The 21,012-nt window shown below is 41.7% G+C and overlaps 1 protein-coding gene across 9 annotated transcripts in view; it reads left to right on the top strand.

The window, feature by feature from the left end:
* The window catches only part of OSBPL5 (oxysterol binding protein like 5), a 177,902-nt gene extending 160,926 nt beyond the window's left edge, over positions 1-16,976 (top strand). For all 9 annotated transcript variants that reach the window (XM_084522452.1, XM_084522448.1, XM_084522451.1 and 6 more), the window contains 12 exons: positions 17-98; positions 713-811; positions 1,849-1,945; positions 2,915-3,013; positions 4,294-4,391; positions 6,409-6,498; positions 9,299-9,435; positions 12,152-12,337; positions 12,873-13,011; positions 14,179-14,296; positions 14,507-14,609; positions 15,660-16,976. In XM_084522452.1, the coding sequence (XP_084378578.1) occupies positions 17-98; positions 713-811; positions 1,849-1,945; positions 2,915-3,013; positions 4,294-4,391; positions 6,409-6,498; positions 9,299-9,435; positions 12,152-12,337; positions 12,873-13,011; positions 14,179-14,296; positions 14,507-14,609; positions 15,660-15,795 (1,384 nt within the window). In that variant the 3' untranslated portion in view covers positions 15,796-16,976. The remainder of the gene's footprint in view (positions 1-16; positions 99-712; positions 812-1,848; positions 1,946-2,914; positions 3,014-4,293; positions 4,392-6,408; positions 6,499-9,298; positions 9,436-12,151; positions 12,338-12,872; positions 13,012-14,178; positions 14,297-14,506; positions 14,610-15,659) is intronic.
* Positions 16,977-21,012: the final 4,036 nt, after the last annotated feature.

Here is a 21,012-nt window from a genome sequence, read left to right as displayed (position 1 = left end):
ATGTTCTGTCCTGCAGGGCTGTTCTTGAAGACGATCCATACAGTCGAATTAAGCAAGTTTTGAGGTGGTATCTGTCCGGCTTCTACAAGAAGCCAAAGGTAAGAGAATGCTTGTGCTTGGGGTTCTAATAGACGTTGGAAACTTCTGCTGTGGCTGTGTATTTCTTTACTGAATTTCCTTTAACAGTTTACCTCCTCTGTTGTTCAGAATACTGTGACAATTATTTTCAAAACCAAAGTTGTATTTCGTTTGGGAGTGAATATTGGGTGCCAAATAGCGTTGGTTAACCTAAGAGCTTTTGCACTGGACATCTAGAAAACAAAAGTTGTTATCAAAAATTAGTAAGTACTTGGATGCAGGGGTTTTACCTCGCTGCAAGCAGGTCTCTTCTTTATCTTTTCAGTATCTTAGTGTCATGTTTCCACAGAAGTGTGTACCTGCTGCATATAGTAACAGAAATAATAAAGTATGACCATCTTGTACAGCTTTGATTGGGCAGTATCAGAGATTAAGCTGGCTGAATTGCAGATGAATTCATGGCTTGGGTGAAGAGATTAGTGCAGGAGGATATATGTAACAAGTTCTTAGGCTTTGATTCTTGTAGTTGACTTGATCTAACATAAGGAAGAAAATTACTACATTGTTTTGTGGCCGTGTCTGTAAAGTTGACTTGCAGATTTATAGCAGGTTTTGGTTGCTTTCTTTTTTTCAGGGAATAAAAAAGCCATACAACCCTATTCTTGGAGAGACATTTCGCTGCTGTTGGTTTCACCCTCAGACGAACAGTCACACATTTTACATCGCAGAACAGGTAAGTCACATTATTTGGATGTTCAAGTGCTGCAAGCAGCAGCCCATTTACACCTCCCTGCATAGGAGCATGCTCCTTATCTCACCCTGTGAGAGTAACTTGAAGTTTTGTTTAAACATCAGAGTGGGACATGGAAAAAACTAGCTGCTGATCTTTTTTTTCTCTTTAGATTTACTGAGATTACCTTCAGCTTTGGCAGGTGTCCCATATATAACATTAATCTCTTCAGTGAAGACCTGTGCCACAGAAACCTGCTTTCCTGTTTTGTTTTGTTTTGTTTTGTTTTGTTTTTGTTTGTTTGAAGAGAATGTTGTGGTGGTTTGTGTTGCCTCTGTCAAAAGGGATAATAATAAAACAGATAATCAAATTCTGCCTTCCTTTATATCTAAACATTCCATAATGATCTTAATCAAAGTATTTTGAGGGTCTGTTTCCATATCTTTGGGGATAAATGACAGGCAGAGCTCACAAGCAAACTGGCCTGACAAAATTTAGTTTGAGAATTACAGTTAATAAAGGAATCTGAGAACCACATGGACTTTGGTACAAGGACTCCTTGTTTCCCATACATTGTTTTTTTTTCCACATTTAAGCAAATATATTTTTATTTTTTTTTCTTTTGTTTTACTTTATTTCAGCAATTACATCCATTTTATGGAGGTTATTCAGATGCTACCCAAAAGTTCAACACTGTCATTTATTGTGTTAAAGATCTGGCATGTGTACATGTAGCCATAAAATGATCTCAAGTGCACAGATGCACAAATGCAAAAGAAAAAGAAAATGTGGCCTGTTATAGAAGGGTTATACAGGAATTCTGTCTCTAATATATAATGTTGCCTTCTTTAACATTGGGATTAATGGTATGAATGGGGCTTAGAGGACTCTGTTCAGTTCTGCGGCCTCTGTTTTGCACCTTCTGGATGGCATGTGCAAGACTTCATGAGGGATGCTGTGTTTTATCTTTCATGCTGCTTAACTTGTAAAGACTGCTGTAAATATCTCTGTATGGTTTGTTTGTTTGTTTTTTTCTCTAGGTCTCTCATCATCCACCAGTGTCAGCTTTTCACGTCAGCAATAGGAAGGATGGATTTTGCATTACTGGAAGCATTCTTGCTAGGTCCAAGTTTTATGGTAAGACATTAAGTCTAGGCACCTTCCATGTAACATTGTGAAATTGGTTTTGTTTTTCAGTCACTCCTCAGTGTGCTCAGGGTTAAGAACAAAAAAATGCTCTAAGCATCTACCACCAGGATGCCTTAATCCCTTGTATGGGCTCTCCCAGGTTTTCCCCATTTTCACCATTTCAGTGGGAGATCACACTAATTGCTTAAAATTAATAATAATCAGAAATCTTGAGCCCTTTAAAAGCCTGGTTTTCAGAAAGTGAAGGTTTATGAGGATGTGTGGACAATTAGTTGTCAGGATATTTTTCATATGCTCACAGATGAGGCATTTTATAGCTATCTGATCGTCCAGATGACTTATGCAACAGTCTCCATATAAATGTAACTGCTTTATTTATTTAGCTCACAGATTTCTAAGAGTTGAAACCTAGAGCTTCAAAGTGGCTTCAGATCTTTTAACCTTAATGTCCTCCAGAAGGACAGCAGAATGATAGGCTCTGAAACAGTGTTGCTGTTTAAAATTCTTTTTCTGTTTAGTCAGATACCTCTTAAGTACTGTCTTCTTGTAGCTGTATCTGTTGAAACACTTGTTATTTCTGTCTTTCTGGCAAATTGATTTGTTATTTGGGATCCTACACAATTAGAGAAGTTGTGAGAACAGAAACACCTGGAAAAGCTCTAAGGCATTGGAATTGCTTTCATTAGTGCATCCCACTAATGGCTTACTTAATCTTCTGCCCTTTCTGCAACAGGGGCTGAATGCCAGAGCAAATGAAAGTCATGCAGCAGAGTTTATTAGAACTGCTTGCCTTCAGCAGTAAATGATTTGCCAGGTCCTGAATTATTGCTGTTTCATATCTCTTCTTTCATTAGTGTCCTACATTTAAATGTAAATGTTTTTCTAAAGTAGGATAAGATGAGTGACCATGCATAATGAGCATTTTAATATACATGTATTTGTTCCTTTAAATTTCAGGTAACTCACTTTCTGCCTTGTTGGATGGGAAGGCAAAGCTTATGTTTCTAAACAGGGGGGAAGATTATATCATTACTATGCCATATGCCCACTGTAAAGGTAAGATATGACTGTTCACATAGGAAGCAAACAGAAAGAATAATGTAGTAGTAATTTAATCTTACTGACTTAACTTTGCACTGGCTCGTCTTTCCACTCACATACCTCAAAATGCAGGGACTGGCATTTCCAGGAAGCATGTGTTCTGTGTGTGAGTCATAGGAGTTAGTAGAGGAGCAGTAATACTAACTGAATTATTTTTGCTTTGTTTATACAGAGCTGGGGACAGAATTAGGCCCACACTGAGTTAGTTCTAGCACTACATAGAAACTAAAAATACTCCATATATGCACTGCAGGTAGAATGAAGATGGAAAGAGTCAGAGTTCATGAGCTTCTGAGGATGTAAAGTTCTTCTAATGACAAAAATTGTTTAATATGTTTTCTGACTTTTTAAGAATAAAGAATGAAAAATTCCTGACTTGACTTCTGATTTCTTTGTTAATGGAACTGTGATATTCCTCAGTGTACCAGCTGCCTCCATGAGGCTGGTGCTTGCTGTTGTGTGTGGGTACAATACTGGCACAGCTCTGTTGATCTGGGTGTGCACTGAAGCCCCTGGAATGGCTGCCAGTTGATTTGCTGCAGTAACTGCATTCCTCCTTGCATTTCTCCTTAGAAAGCTAAGCCTTGGTGGCGTTGGAACCAAAGTAATAAAATCACTCCTGCAGCAGTTTGATCCAATTTTGCTTTTTGCATATTTTTCATTTTGGCACGTTGACCTATAAGTTAATCTTTATGGGAGGTCTAGCTACCTGAAACAGTAACTTCTGTAAATCATACTCTCTGTAAGCGTTTCCTGTGTGTAAATCTTTCTGTTGTTGATTCATTTTTTTCTGCAAATGACCTTTCCAGAAAACAGTAAGCATGTGTAAAAAGAAGTTCCCTACACGATTGCTAGTCCCCCAGATTCTGCTGAATCCTATTACAGCTCCTCTCTGCTCAGTCCACCCTGTGAGAGGCAGTTAGGTCTGTTCAAGCACTAGCATAAATGAAATTACTGGGCTCAACCCTTTTCAATTTGTGCTGTCTCAATTTCAGCTTGCTTCATATGTTCTGTCAGTACCCATGAGTCAAGCTGTTGCTCAGCTGGTGTAGTAAATGAGGAATACAGACTCAGGAGGATTTTTCATGCTTAGAGTAAACACACATGTCCTGGAAATTTTGGTTTCCATCTTCTCAAAATGTTAAGCCAAGTAGCAGATCTCACAGCATATCAGTGGGACTAATTTGAGTTCAGAAAAAAGCAATTAGTTCTCTTGTTTTTTTTTCCCCTTTCAGGAATTTTATATGGTACCATGACAATGGAGCTTGGAGGGAAAGTTACCATTGACTGTGAGAAAACAAACCACAGGGCAGAACTGGAATTCAAGCTGAAGGTGAGAGACATCATGCTTCCCTTTATAATGGATCTCAGGCTTGCCCCTGTACACCAGACAAGACATGAGCATATACACCACATTATTTCTGTACCCCCACCCTGGGGTGGCCTAACTCCAGAGGAGGCATCGTCCCATAGTCAGTCTTGCCTGGTGCAATTTGATGGAACCCAACTCCTAAGCCTGAGTTACACACAGCTTGTTCCCTGCCAGCTGGCTGCTGGCCAGACTCTTCTGAAATTCTGGCAATGACAACGTGGCTTCTGTTTCAGAAGTAACATTATTTTTGCTTGCAAAGTACAGCGAGGTGTGCAGAGTACTTCAAGACAAGTCGTGATGTGGATCTTTAAGGTTGCTCTCCAGTTAACTGTCACATACATACCCATACTAGCAGGTGTTAAAATGAACTGCACCTTGTGTTTCTTAAGGCTACAGGACCTTGCCTTGACGGTAGGTTAACAGTCCATTTTCAGCCATCTGATTTGGAGTGGTTATCATGCTCAAGAGCTGCACTGTCATTGCCTTGTACTGACTTGTTCACATAGCTCCCATAGAAAATCTTGGTAATGCAAACTTAAGGTGTGCAGATAAAACAGAGATGTCTTTAGGCATTCTTTCAGGCATGTTAAAACTTGGGAGAGAAAGTTAGGACCTGTATCTTTTCCTGGACAGCTAACTTGCTTTTTAAGGAGCATCCGTTTCTCTTCTGTTCCAAAAGTTTTGTTACAAAAGTTTCTTGCCTGTGCATAAAATGAAACATGGCAAACTGAGAGCCTGGAGGATTTTATAGTTGCAGCATTAGCTGACATAAATGTGAGAAATTATGGGACGTAGGGGAGTCTTTTGCAGACCACATTTTTCTGAGAGCAATCAAATTTTTCTGTCTTTATTTGCCTTTACAAAGTAAACTGTTTCCCCATGTCCTTGTCTTTACAGCCTGTACTTCCCATAGTTCCCATACAGTACCGAGGCTGATGGAGTATTTAGTCAGCGTCATCTCAAATCTGCAAGCAACTTCAGCACTTAAAATGCAAATCATTATTTTCTAGATTGAAAATAAGATGCTTAGTGCAGACATAATGCAGAGAGGTCCCTGTATCTTAATTACATGCTCTGCTTCAAGTATTTCTTATCCACCATTTTCAGTAGAATTGTGAGCAGTTGAACATAAACCACAGTTTATGTTCATAATAGTTTTGTTATTAATTTGGATATATACTCATACTCTACTGGATTGTGCACATTGGTTCTTGAAACACTTGTGATTTCTTTTTCTGTGGCTTTTGCCATAGATTTGATTGTATTTTGTTTTTTAAAAAACAATAATTAATTTTCACAACATTATTGAAAGCAGCAGCTAAAATGTCTGAAGAAATATTGTGTAGTAGGAATTGGAATAACTAGTCACACGACCGCTGCTTCCTGTGTTTGGCAGGCAGAAGGTGAGGGGAATTTTCCATTGTTCTGAGAATCTTTTCCTTGACTCTGGAAATACCCTTTTTTCTTTTTTTGTTTCCTGCTGACAATAGCTTCTTCACACTGGAGACTTTACACAGATGCAGCCATAAGCAGTGCCACACTGCTGTTGCTGTCCCATAAGCAGGAAAAGTCACCAACTACATTACTGCTGCTCCCTTTGTTTGGACAAGGCTGCAAGTAAAATGGTGCAAACTGTAATACAATTCTGGATGTTGGGAAAAACTCGCCTGTGTCCATTTATCCTGATAACTAGTTAACAATAAACTAATCTGCAATGAAAGTGAGGCCTTGCACTGCTGAATATTAAAGTACCAGAAGGGTTACTTCTCTTCTGCAGCTCCTACAGTGCTTTCAGTTTTGCAAACAAAAGGACAAAAGGAGAAGTGTGCAATGCTGGATAGTCAAAATCCATGTTAGAATTCATTCTTCTTTTCCCCAGGTTGCACTTTTCCTTCCACCCTGCTGCACCACTGTCTTTGGCTCCCTTCCAGTTCTCACTAGGCTGATTGTATTTTCTATTTCTTTTCTCCCCTGACAGCCCTTCTTCGGAGGCAGCACAAGCATTAATCAAATCTCTGGGAAGATTAAATCAGGAGAAGAAGTGTTAGCAAGTCTCGATGGACACTGGGTAACTTATGATAATAGAAGTCGCTGACACTTTAAGTGCAGGGGCAGTGGGGTGTGTGGGAGGACTGGCAGCCCTTGGCAGGCTCCTTGCCTTGGAGCAGAAGCAGTGGAGGGCCAGCGCATCCTGCCTCCTTACGTCATTCCCAAGAGCGCGGGCATGTTAGAGCTTTCCAGGCCACACCTCTCAAGGTCACGTATGCTTCCACAGTCCCATCCACCTGCAGCACAGGTAACACTTGCATTTCCAGAGCCTGGGCCAAAGCTGGGACCAGTGAGGAGCGTTTCCATTGAAACCAGTGGCTCTGTATTTAGGGTTCCAGGCTTAGGACAGGCCCCAATGGCAGTCAACTAGAGAAGGCAGACTGTTGGCCTTAGAGTGATTGTGAAAATCATGAGGCTTCTTTCTGCTTTGTGTTCAGTACTTCTCCAGCAACAACAGTGCCAGGGAAGAGCATGGGGTTTTAAGTTTGTTATTTTCACAGCAAATCTTTATGGTAGAAGACTCTTATTCCTCTGCTGATAAGATGAAGGACAAAGACACGGATTCTGTGAGGGTCTGTCTGTATGGACAGCTCAAAACACAGACCAGCCAGCACCTTTGCATGCCTAGCCTCTGTAAGTGCATCACTCAAAGGCATCCTTAAGCCAGAGTCCAGCAGGAATAACGCTGCACAGTGAAGGATGCAGACTAGAGCTTTAGTTGGGAACTCTTGGTAACTGAGGCAAAAGTGGTGAAACCTTGCTTTGAGCTGGATTCTTCTGTATTTATCTCAGCTACATTTATACGTCTGTGTTTTCATTACAGTTGACCTGTGGTCCCTTTTCAGTCCTTAGATATTGTTGCTTTTGAGATGAGATTTGTCTCACCCTGTACAAGTAGGTCAGCTGAAACGTGCCTGGATAAAGCCTTTTTTACAGAGGGGTCCTAACTACAGTGTAGCCTTTGGTCGAGCAGTCTTAAAGAATCACAGCTGGACACCTTCCCCCAGGCAATCTCTCTTTTTACATAAAAAGCTAATGACCACTTTGAAATCAGGGAGTTTTGCCCATTCTGGATGTGCACAAGGACATTTGCTTCCTGTGCTTGGGTAGCTTTTCCCTTCTGAGCTACCTTTCCTGCCAGATGAGCTTTGGCAACCGTGAGTTGTGCTGGATTGTGGAGTGCATTGTCTGCGGTGGGTCCTGCGAACGCCATCCGCGAGAGCGTGTAATCGAGCAGCTCCCCTGGGGCACTGAGCCGCAGGGCTGCGTGCTGCTCAGCTTCCAGCCTTCTATGTTTGGGTTTTATCAGCATGAAAATAATTTATTCCTCCCTTGGTCTTTGTGCTGGTTGTTTGTGGTGCACAAAATTAGAGTGATGTATGAAAGAAGTTAAATGGCTTTGAATGGGTGGCTCCATAGGCCACTGTTTGGAGTTGCATGCTGTGAATAAGAGTAGCTGCTGTGCAGCAGTAGGGACGTTGTTCATTCTCCCTCCCCACTGAGAGTATTGGCCTGCTTTCCTGAGCTCTGAAGGCTTTTTTCCAGCACTGTCTGGTTTCCTGACAGAGACCCTCACAGCTTAAAAGCTAATTCTCTGCCCCAGAACCTGAAAGCCACCTGAATAAAGTCAAAGCAGCAGCTGAGGGCTTGCATGTGTCCGTTAGAGATGCACATAGCAAAGTTTGATAAAGCCTGCCTCCTCTTATCCATAGCTGGGGGGCTTTTGGGGACCTGACATCTGTCCTGGAGTTGGCACCTCAGGAAATGGCAGAGGAGATCATAGAATCACAGAATCATATGATCCCTCTCCCTGAGGCAGACTTCAAGGAGGATCGAGACCCTTGTAATTGAGTGAGTTTCACAGCTGAAGACGTGGGCAGTGGGGTTTTGAAAAACAGACGTGCATCAGGGACCGTGGCAGGGGAAGAAATGCAGCAGTTGGGATGCAAGAAAATGAGGCGGTGAAGGGCTAAGCAAATAGCTGTGACCTAACTAAGATTAGTATGATACTCCTACCGCGTCCAGGCAGCTGAATGGCACCAATGCACACGCTGTTCAGCAGCTGTAGTTGTCTGGTTCTTTCCACTTGCAATCACTGTCATGCTGTTCACTATATCCTCTGCAACCTACTCAGTTCGGCTCCATGGCATTGCTGTGTCCGTGAGCAAGGCTGGCAAGAGGCTGAGTTAAGCAGGGACACAGCACGACTGTCTGGCCAGCCCCAGATCAGAGAAGTGCTGTTTAATAGTTGGTTGCCAAGTATATTGGCAACGAATAAGGATGTGGCATTTTGTGAAGTGCTAAAAGAAATTCAGCAGCAATAATAGCATAAGCTGACTAAGCTGAAAAAAGAGTGTGAAAGAGAGCTCAGCTTTAGCTTTCCTTCCTAGAAAAGGTGGTATTTCAATAGGCTCATCATGAGATTTCAGAAGTGAGGAAGAGAAGAAAGACTAGAAAAGGAGCTAGGGATCTTGTTTACATATTCTGGGTGGTACATGGGAGGAGTATTGGGAAAGGAGAACATATTAGGGCTTTTATGGGTACCCTTGTCTGGGCATTAGCCTGACAAAAGGAACCTGGTATCTTTCTAGTTCTTCTCTGATTAATTCAGCCAGTGTTTTAGGGAATGTCTCTCCTCACTCACATTAGAAACTTTCAGGAAATGATGAGTGAGATGTAATGGGCAAGAGGAGGAAAAAAGCCCTCTAACCAAGCCCTATCCCTGACCATCATCCGGATTCAGCTTCCGTTTGTCAGGATTATTTTCTGCCTTGTGTTTCTGACTGTCCTTAACGATTTCACTGTGTTTTTCTTCTCAGGATGGGGAAGTACATATAAATGAGATGAAAAATGGAAATGTGGAAGTGTTCTGGAACCCAACTAGTGAAGTACGAAGGCAGAGACTGAAGCGCCATATTGTGTTATTTGAGGAGCAGACAGACTTTGAGTCAGAAAGGTAAGGAGCTCTGGAAATGTCTCACTCCTGCTTCCTCCACTGGAACTGAGCAGGGACTGTGAAGGCTGTGATTCCTCAGCACGATCCTGGAAAGGCCTTGCCTGTGTGTATTACCGTCCATTTACCCGTTTTGTTACACTCTATTAATTTTGGAGAATTTCTGTGAAGTATAGCTCTGAAATAACCAGGAAGCTAGGCCAAGAAATGATGGAGGCTAAAATAATAAATATCTAATATAAAAAATAATTATTATATAAATAAATGTAATAAATATCTGCTAAAATAACAACTCTCCCTGGAGTCCAGAGAACATGAATAGAGTCTCTTAAAACTGCTGGAACATTCTGTGGAAGGGCAAGATGTCAATGTGAGGTCAGATGTCTTGTTAAGAAAGGTTGTTCCAACCACAGGCTCTTCAACTAGTTGCAGGAATGTGGAAAGTCTTGGCATGAGCAGAGCAGTGCGTTGAACCACATAACTGAATTTTATGTGAACGCAATTAAAGAGACGTTTAACTGTGCCTCATAATCTCAGCTGAGATCTCTAATGAAGTCTGCACCAGATTTTTTAGGGTAATCTACATTACTTGAGAGTACAGTCTTGGCACTTCACTTAGGAAATTGAAGGAATGACTACCTGATGCAGGGGGTTGCAGAGCATTCCCAAGCTAGTTCTTGAGTCAGAACAGCTTGAGCAACAATGTCACGTGGCACTTCTTTCAAACCATCTACTTCTGCATCTCACCAACATGGTTAGCCAAAAACATCTAATATCCCAAGGCAGCACGTGCAATTTACTGCCTCCCTCTGCAGTAGATTTGCCACCTGCCTGTGGACATCTAATTTCTGTGCTGCATCACATCACACTAAGAAGATTTCCCTTTTTGAGAAGGGAAATGAATGAAAATAAACCCACATGAGCATTTAGCTTCATCTGGACAGCAGTGGCAATGAATTCTGTGTTTGTAACTTACACTGGTGCAATTGCCATTGTTGCAGAAGAGACTGGAGCGTATTTTTCTATTAAACTTCTGAAGAAGATTCTTTTAAAAGAGAAGAGAAATCTCAGTCTTGGAGACAAAGAATCTCCATTTCTCTGTTTATCAGGGTACAGCCAGAGCTGACTCCCTTTGCTACAGCAGAAATTAACAGTGAAATTAATAATCCAGGGAAAGGAGGCAGAAGGGAAATTTTTGAAGATCCCTAACAGACATTCCACTGAGCTCCTTATTTTGCTGGCATTTCTGTGAATAAAGTACCATCTAATTGAGGCAATGTTCTGCCTGAATTGCACGGTCTTTCCTGCAGTGCTGAAAATCACCTATTTTCACATACACTGGAGAGTCTCTGAAGCTTTACCATTATGCAGCTCACCATGGTGGGTCTCATTGTCTGACACACACAAGTCTTGATGGAGTAATTTGCCCTTGTCAAGTGATTTTGTTTGTGTCCCTCTGAAGTTCTTCAGTTTGAGGACTCACTCTTTACACACCACATTCCTTAGAACTGACTTTATGCCGCCGTGTTATTTCCTCAAACTGTTATTTTTGCTTCTCCCTCCCCCACCATCACTTTGAGTTTGAAGTGAGTTTCTTTCCTTTATTTTGGGGAGAATATTCATACACAAGAACATGGGAGTAATATGCCATATAGGACAGGAAAGTGTTCTTCTGCCTCCAGTTAATCATCTAAGTGGCTGCTTGTTTTAGAGTCTTGCTAAAGCATACAGTGATAGAAATACAATGAAATCATCAGTACCCCTTTTACATTAAAAGCCTCACAGCAAGCTCCAAATGAAATGCAGTAATGCAGTCATTTTTTTAAAGACAGGACTGGTGTTTTGGAGAGCTGGGAATACTGGAACAGCCTGGATCTCCGGTCCGTATTCTAATCACTAAACTATCCAGTAATGTTTTGGGAGGACTCACTGCTAATTTCAGAAGTATATCCAGTCTGGAGTGAAGATTAGAGTGCCCTGATTAGAGGAACTGTAGAGAGGGCTATCACATCTTTGCTATAGTGAAAAGAGTTTTTTCTCTTATAAAAGGCAGATCCTTTCCTTAATCCAGAGGCTCAGTGAGACATCGTATGACAGATCACAAATCTTCTGGCAGCTGAAAAGAAGTGCGAATGAAAGCCTTCAGTGCTTTTAGTGTGTGTGCACAACCATATGTCCATTTCTTGTGGATTGAATTGACTTCCTACAGACTTGTTGCCATTCCTATATTGAAGTACAACATTGCATGTGCAGCTGCAAGCCTTGCACATGCATCCATCTTCCATTGCTTCTAAATTTTAAATATAAAGCCTTTGATTCAGGGATAGACATTAAGGCAAAGACTTCTAAACCTAAATGATTGAAAGGGACAGTAAGATAACAGATTCTTCATTATATATCACCTCTAAAGATGCCACTAACCTCAATGAACTGAACATAACTACTTTATAACTCACACAGACAGCACTGAAGGTTTTAATGAATATTGTAGGTGATGTTATCTAAGGGGAAGTTCCCCTGATCATTACATAGAGCATTCATTGTTTCATAATGTTCTCGTAATGTTCATTTAATTTGCAAACCAAAACTGGGATTGAGTAATCCTGATACTGGTACTCTGCAGTATCAATAGACCAGAAGTGTCTGCTCTAAGTTTCCAGCTGGCAAAATAAATTGCTGTTTTTAAGACAGATTAACTTCTTTCCTTGTTTATTTGTAGGCTTTGGCAGCATGTTACTAGTGCAATAAACAAAGGTGATCAACACAAGGCAACGCAGGAAAAATTTGTGCTGGAGGAGGAGCAGAGGAATGCCGCCCGGGAGCGGAGAGAGAATGGCACAGAATGGAAACCGCTGCTCTTCCGGCACGATGCCACAACTAATGAATGGCACTACAAATACGAGGAGTGAGTGGCGGGGTTGTGGGTTATGAGCAGACCTCTCTGCTTGAGTTCCCAGGGCTGCAAGTGAGGTTACAGACCTGTAATTCTGGTCCTGCTGGTCCTGCCATTCCCCAGACTGTGCCCCAGGTTTGCTTTCTGAGCTCTCTTGGAGTGCGTTTTCCTGATACAAATTGGGCATAGCTGAAATTGAGGGCATGGCAATGGAAAATCTGCTGTGCCATTGGTATAAATCCACATTGCTGCAATCAAGTGTGGAATCACTTAGCAGAGATTTTCTGCACTTTGCAAGCAGAGTTGGCAACTGTGCTCTCCTCTCCTGACACGAAGGGTGAAGCCTCTGGTGACTGGAGCCCTTCACTCATTGCTAGGAACTGTGTATGCAGGGAAGTGTCTGTTACTCCACACACAGCATCTGCAGAAAGTCTTGTTACTGTCAGGGATGAATATCTGCCCTGATGCATGTGGAATTGGTGCATTGTTTGTAACACACCTAGTGGTATTCTTGCTTTTCTGATGTTCTTTCCTTTGGTCTCAACAGTTTAAGACCTTGGGATCCTTTGAATGACATTGCCCAATTTGAGAAGAATGGGATACTGCAGACCATGGAAAGACACTTATCTACAAGGATGTCAAACCACACAACAACATGCATAAACAATCAAATTACACGGCACAAGGTAAAAGGCCTGGTTTGGGAAATAAAATATTTTTTTATAATTGTTTAGATAGTTAGCCCTTTTTTGCAGCATTTCCATGTAAGCATAGCATAGGCTGAAAGGTTTGTTTTGAGTAGATAGAGCTTATGACTCTAAGCCAGCAGTAGTGTACTATCATTAACTATTTGTAATTCTTGGTTGATGTGTGCTATCCTTTCTGGTATTTTTTTCCCACACAGTGTTACTGACACTGACTCTTATACTGGGTTTTGCATGTGACTGAGCTGAGCCTCACTGTTCAGAGTTTCCAAAACAGGAAATTTTCCATAGTGAGGATGTGACCAAGGTATTGGAGTGCACAGCCATGGTCCTGCAATTTAAATTTCAGTCCTTGCCATCTGCCTTTATCACTTGCTTCCTTTTAGGACAAGAAACCTGTGCCCATCCTTTACATTAAGTGGGAATGGTACCATTGCATCCATCTTTGGAGTAACTCATGTTACTCATAAAATGCTTTGTAAATGTAGAACATCTGAACTAGCAAGATATAATCCATATTACACTAAAGAACTTGTGTCTTATTAGGAACGTAGACTTCTGTTTGATAGTACCCCAAATCTGAATACCTCTGAAATAGTGGGAAAGCTAAGGTTCGTAACTGTTCTTCAGGCCCTCATATGAGAACTGTTAGGAAACAGTGGGTTTGGTTTACCCATTCAGGAGGTAGGGAAAAACTTTCCAATCTGCTTGAATAAATCAGGTATAGAAGTTCTCCGGTGTTTAAATCCTTCAGTCACCTTCTGAAAATTTTTTTACAGGAAAATTGGTTGTCAGTTTTTCTTCTCACCCATTCTCTTATGTTTCTGGTGGGTATATGACTCAGTGAAATAACTGTAAAATTCATCACTAGTATGTGACGGTTGTAGCTAAGACAAAAATAATTTGTATGGGTTTCTTAAGGATGTTATCATTTGAGGAAATGTTTTTGTATGTGGCATATGTATAATACCCTTAACGAGCTTCTAATATCCGTAACTAGCTGCCAGGAGTCCAGCTACTAGGAGCTGCTGAAAAAGCAATCAAACTTTGCAACCTCACAGATATTCCTGAGCACCTTACATGATACTGTTTAAACCCGAGTCTTCAATTTGGTACTGACTGAATCTCTTTAATCCCTGTTTTATTCAGAGATCTGCCAAAGACTGCAGACGCCGCAAAACCAGTGATCAGCCATCCAACCACAGCCAGAATACAGAGAGCAGCTGTTCAACACCGGAATCCGTACAGGAGCTGTCAGATGATGATGGCAAGTATTTGGATATCATTGGGATGGACTTTTTGTTTTTTGATTCTGCCACCTGTCCCCTTTTCCCCATGTTTCCTCCTGAAAGTGTCCCCCCTAGCTGTGACAATTTGATCACAGTCAGCTACTTGCCTGGTGAACCTGGTTTATGTTTCATCACCGCCACAAGGGATGGTGATGTAAAACATAATGTCCATTAATATTTTGCCACAGGGTTTGGAAGTCTGTGCGCTCAGTGTGGGAAAGAAATGAATCACCTGAAGGAAATTCATTCAGCTGTCTTATCCCTACAGAGAGCCCAACAGGACATACACAGGTAACTATTTTCCCTCATCAAAGTAATTACCTTAATGGACTAAAAATAACCTGTGGCATTTAAGTCTGCTGTGGCCTTTAGAGTGTCCTTATCAGCTGCAGGGGTGCAGTGAACAACTGCTTCAAAGGTAACCTTAATAGGTTACGCATCAGAAAGGCAAAACCAACCTTTACTTGAAACAGTAATCTCTTCCGCTTAAGACTCTCTTTATGGGAGCAAAAAGTATCACCTCAGGGTATTACGTATTTCCCGGCACTTCCAAGTGCAAAACAGCTGCAGGAGCTGGGAGGGGTTGGGCAGAGTGCTGGCTATAAAGAAAACTGCTACGCAAGAAGGCATGGTTCTCCCTTCTTATCAGCCATTGGGTATGTTTTGAATTTGCTGTTTGCTGCAGAGACGTAGGCACATGTTCTGAATACTGAGCTTCACGGGGTGAAAGCTCAGTATTTCCCTCTTCTTGTGTAAATTGCTAGTTGCCAGCTGAGGAAAATGGTGAACACAGATGCTTAACCAACTGCTGTTAAGGTGCTCTGCACTGTAGACTCCTTTAGGGAGGGTAGGGGAGGTATTAGATGCTACATCCAACCCAGGGAGCCCCGCTGATTCCTTAAGGCGTGAAGCATATTATCCGGCCCTACAGAGGCATCAGGAGAACAGGATCACATACTAGGCCCACTGTTTCTGGAAGCTGGAGGAATTGGTGACATGATTTTAGCTCTTCTCTGCTGCTCTTTGAAGTGTCCAGGGCTGGTTTTTGCATTTGGGAAGGTTAGGACATACCTTTGTGAATGGGTGCTGGGGAAAGAGGTTCCTTGTTTTTTGTGCCCTTACATTTTTGCACACCAGCCATTGTGCTTTGCTTGTTCCAGCAGCACCCAGAAGTACTCATTTTTCTGTTAAAAAGAGGGGAGGAGAGTCTGTGGGGCACAGTGCCTTGCCCATTAGGGTGCCTCAGAAGTCGTGGGATCCGTGTTTGTGTGGAAACTCTGGGGCTCTGGGTGTTGGCCACTCTCTCAAACACACAAATAAACATACTGCTTTCTTTTCCAGAAACCTCAGCGCATTGAACAAAAAATCCTTCCACAGGAAGGTCTCCTCTGAAAGCTTCCTTCTGGACTCTCGCTGCTGGTTTCTCCTTTGCATCTTTCTTATGTGTCAACTATTCATCAATTATGTCTTCAAATAAAAGCACTACGTTTGGCAGCAATAACAGTTACTGGCTGCAGGAGGGGGGGCCACTCACGCAAGGAGCCCAGCGAGGCACCAAAGCACTTTAGAACCAACGCGGCAGAGGTGGAAGAAAGTTGAAAGACAGGTGGAAAAGGGACCTAGGAACTTTGTTCCTGCAGATTATGTCATTTTTGCCTTTTACATGTACATCTTCAAGGACCTCTTAACCTGTATGGGCCTTAATGCTGAAGCCAAATGTAGCTTTAATTGTGCAATTTGTTTTCTATGTCTTGTCCTTTTCTGATGCAATTAATAATTACCCAACAGTATTGGTACCCACAAAATGGTAAACATGCCAGCATTTTGGAAAAGCCACACCGGTGTGATTTATAGCTCTGTGAGAGAGGGAGTGTAGTTGGGGAGCCGTAAAGAACTGATGTTCACAGTGCCTGTCTGGCTGCATTTAGTGAGGGAGCACACTTGGTCCAAAAAATCCTCTCCCCAGGATATTAGGTCATAATTTGTTTTGTCAGCACATACACACAGAACGGGACCTCAGGATGTTTTGTTTTCCATTTCACATGAACTGTAAATATGTGTGACTTTTTAGCACTGTTCCTTTTCAGGAAACAGGAAGTGTTCAGTGAAAGCTCCTTATACCTTTACAGAGCTGATTGACGGCCTGGACTGGGCCCGTGGAGCGTCAACATCAGACAAATCTATTCATAGAACCCGGTTACTTACTGTTACTAAAATTATTTGCTATATGGCTGTTTTATAATATCACACACAAGCATTGTAGAAAGAAATCACTGCCCCAGAATAAGTGAGAAGGACAGGAGCAATATGGGTGTACATGTGTTTGATCATAGGCACTTTTACTGTCAAAGGTCAGAAAGGAGGAAGGATTGTGCCACTGCATTGTTCAAATCTGTTAATAGTCTTCCTTACACCATTTTTTAAAGATTTGCAATATTTCCTGTAGACTGCAGACAATACTAAGCCGTTCTAGTTCCAAGTGGTAAGTACTGCTATATATACAGCCTTAAAATACTTAGTGGTGGTGCCAGTCTGGGCTATCTTTCAATGTAAATGTTTCCAAATTTTTAACTACATTCCTCATCATATTCCCCAAGTAGGGGAAACCTGTTTGTGCTTGATATGTTGAAATAAAACTACACACAACTTTCAGTGGCAGTTTGTCTGAGAAATTATTTGTGTTTGACCATGGTTTTGTGTTTTAAAGCATTTTACAAGCAAACCACTCTTAGGTCATGCTTTTTAGAGGGAAAAAAAAAAAAAAAAAAAAAAAAAAAAAACACTACAGGAATAGGCCTAAAAGAATCTCAGATATACACAGTAATTTGGAATATTGGAATAGCAATAGCATGTAGGTACATGGTTAAGCATCTGGCTCAAGCTGTCCATGTCTTAATTATAGTGACTTCCTCAAAGTAGAAATGGTTGCCTGTGACAGTGCATGACTTTCACTTGTCACATGTAAATGTACAGACTTGCCTTAAGAGTTAGAAAACCTTTACATGAAGGGGTTGGCTTGATAATAGGGGCTAGCTGCATGGAGAGAAAACCAAAGCTCTCTGTCATGGACAGGATACAAGCCACCACCCAGAAGATGACATTCTTGTAAGAAACAAATCACAAGTTGTAAGAAGTGAGAGTGATCTCATTATTAGCAAAGTCTCCAGAGAAACAAAGGATTCTTCATCTTTGAAGAATGTCAACGTTTTCAATCCAGATCAGATGCCTTTTTGAAGCACAGCATCCTGTCCATTCCTTTTTCTGAGGAAGTCTGACATACACTATATGCACTTTAAAACTTGGTAGGAGTGGGTCCCCTGGCCCTTACCTAGGGAAGAATGCCCAGTCATTCCTGAGACTTGTTTGGCTACGTGAAGTCCCGTATGGGCCTTAAAAATGTTTGCTCCTAAAGTTGTGCAAACATGTCTACTAATTTCCTGCCTAATTCTCACTTTAAATGCTTCAGCAAGTCAGCACATCTCTGGCTTGTCAGCACAGCCTTCCTTGTCAGACATGCCCCCCTTTGGGACCATGTATTCAAGTTACTGCAAGGAGCCTCTCTTCTTCTGTGGGGTATTTACATGTCAGGTATGTCATATATTCTGGGTTTGAGAACATAGTTACTAGAAGAAAAAAAAAAAAGTAGTGCTGAACAGGAAGCCATTACTAGGTGTAAGGAATGTTTCGGCAATTCGTGTCAATAGAGGGCTTGAAGGGTAAACCTTGAGCCTCTGATACCTGGGGGGGGTCAGAATAACTGCTAACTGTTGTGACTATTGCATGGGACACTATGCAAGTCTCTGACATCTGGACAAGAAATTAAGGAGAAGGGGAAAGCTGATAGACAACTAAAAGACAAAGCTTGCATGGGACGCTGCGGAAGTCTCTGACATCCGGCCAAGATGGACAAAGGAGAAGGACAAGGAAAAAGCCTGGGAGGAAGACTACGAGCCTTCAGCACGAGAGACCCCCAGAGGGACCCCCGGAGACTGATACACATGTGCCAGTGGGAGGGTTCAGATTCCAGGAACTAATTATAATAACCCTGCCTTATAGGGCTAATGTTAAGATATTGGGATAGTTTTAGAAGCACTAAACATAAGGATAAGGCAAGAATGATTAGATTTTGTATGATTAAATGGCCAAAAGAACCCTTAAGACCCCCCTGTGTATCTTGGCTGATATTTGGGTTCACGGAGGACTGGGTCTGTCAGGCTTTGAACATTTATGTTAATAGTAGAATACCCGTGGATCCGGAAGAGAACAAGTATGCTGCAGCCTGGTTGGGACTAACGGAATCGCCCACCATTCCTATATTTAATTTAATTACAAAAAGGAGGATGAAAAAGATAAGGAGGAGAGGGAGTCCCTTGATAACTTGCCTCCTCCATATAACCAACCTTAGAAAATATTTAAAGAAGATTAGGGGTGTCAGGGGCTATACCTTCTGGGGACCCAAACATCTACAGAGCCCTTGCTAAAGTTATTAATAGGTCCCCACAAAGAAGAAGTTTGATTTCTGGTAGATACAGGGGCCGAAATATTGACTATTCAGAATATACCAAGGGGACTCAAAAAAGGGAAAAAGCAAATGTCTGTGGTAGGGGCAAAAGGGGAGTCTTTCCCTGTGTCAATATTAGAAAACGTTGAGGTGGAATCTGAGACCTATGTGGATCTTAATGATCTCTTGCTTGTTTGCTTGTTCCAGAAGCAGAATATAACCTATTGAGGAGGAATTTGATTACCAAAATGGGCTTAAAGCTTATAGGGGAAAATCGGAAAACCCTGTTATATACATTAACAAAAGAAGATGAGGGCGATATAGATCCCCGAGTATGGTATAAGGAAGGGGAACTAGGAAAGTTGGAAATGGAACCCCTAATGGTAGAAATAACAGAACCCCAGAAACCTGTAAGAGTAAAACAGTATCCCATTCCATTAGAAGGAAGGAAGGGATTAAAACCAGTCATAGACTTGCTATTACAAGGAGGGTCTTTAGAACCATGTATGTCCCCCCATAATACGCCTATATTACCCGTAAATAAAGCTGATGGGACATTCGGATTGGTCCAGGATCTAAGAACTGTAAATCGAAGAATGGTGACTAAATTCCCAGTAGTGGCAAATCTTTAAACACTATTAAATTATTTGACCCCATGTTGTGGTTTAACCTGGCTGGCAGCTAAACACCACACAGTCGTTCGCTCACCCTCCCCTCTCCCTCTCTGGGACGGGGGAGAGAAATGGGAAAGTGAAGCCTGTGAGTTGAGATAAAGACAGTTTTTTAAGACAGAAAATAATAATAATAGTACTAAAAATAATAATGTGCACAAAACAAGTGATGCACAATGCAATTGCTCACCACTCACTGACCAATGTCCAGCCTAACCCCGAGCAGTCCCAGCCCCCCTCCCCCAGCTAGCCACCCCTATATATTGTTTAGCATGATGTCAGATGGTATGGAATACCCCTTTGGCTAGTTTGGGTCACTTGTCCTGGGTCTGTCCCCTCCCAGCTCTTGCTGCACCCCCAGCCTGCCCATTGGCAGGACAGAGTGAGAAGCTGAAACGTCCTTGGTTTGGGGTAAGCACTGCTCTGCAACAATTAAAACATCAGCACGTTATCAGCATGTTATAAGACCCTTGTACATTTTTTTTTGTCACAAATACAAGGAAATCAATTTGGAATAAAATTATATGATGATCTGAATAGAGTCAAATGATCTACTGATGCTTCCTTAGCCGGGGGTAGTGCCAAAAAATGGGGAGAGAATTAATGGCCTCCTGAAAAAATCACACAGCATTATGGACCAGCTACCTGGAACCTGAATGAGGTAGTATCTACCTCATTCAAGAACCTATTTAGAATTTGAATCAAATAATTAGGTTGCAAGCTGTCCTCAAAATTGTAACTAATCAAACAGCGACAGCTTTGGATCTTTTGGCTGATCAATCCACCCAGATGAGGAATGCTATCTTTCAGCATAGAATGGTTTTAGGCTATTTACTAGCAGAAGAAAAGGGAGTGTGTGGAAAGCTGAATGATTCTAATTGTTGTTTACAAATTGATGATAATGGAAAGGTGGTTAAACAGATAACAAAGGAAATTAGACAATTAGCCCATGTCCCAGTACAAACTTGGAAGGGTATGGATTGGGATTTGTTTTCATGGCTGCCTGGTGGACCATGGGTTAAAAGGATGTTATTTTTATTTTTATGTGGTGTAAGGATGTTATTATTTATTTCTTGTATGATACCTTGCTTTACATTATTGATACACCAAATAATAAATAGTACCCAATTTGTGATGACTTCAGTAGAGAAGAAAGGTGATGTGTCAATAATGATGCTTAAACTGATGAAATCCAGCTGTTACTGGCAAAAGTTGAAGAAGAGACACGAATTGAGACTATTAAAAGAAGATGAGGGATTGTAAGGAATGTTTCAGCAATTTGTGTCAATAGAGGGCTTGAAGGGTAAACCTTGAGCCTCTGATACCCTGGGGGGGGTCAGAATAACTGCTAACTATTGTGACTATTGCATGGGACACTATGCAAGTCTCTGACATCCGGCCAAGATGGACAAAGGAGAAGGTCAAGGAAAAAGCCTGGGAGGAAGACTACGAGCCTTCAGCATGAGAGACCCCCAGAGGGACCCCCGGAGACTGATACACGTGCCAGTGGGAGGGTTCAGAT

The sequence above is a fragment of the Aythya ferina genome, assembly GCF_964211825.1.
Source record: "Aythya ferina genome assembly, chromosome: 5".
Classification (NCBI taxonomy): Eukaryota; Metazoa; Chordata; class Aves; order Anseriformes; family Anatidae; genus Aythya; species Aythya ferina.
The sequence above is the reverse complement of the archived record's forward strand: the minus strand, read 5'-3'. Positions and strand labels throughout refer to the sequence as shown.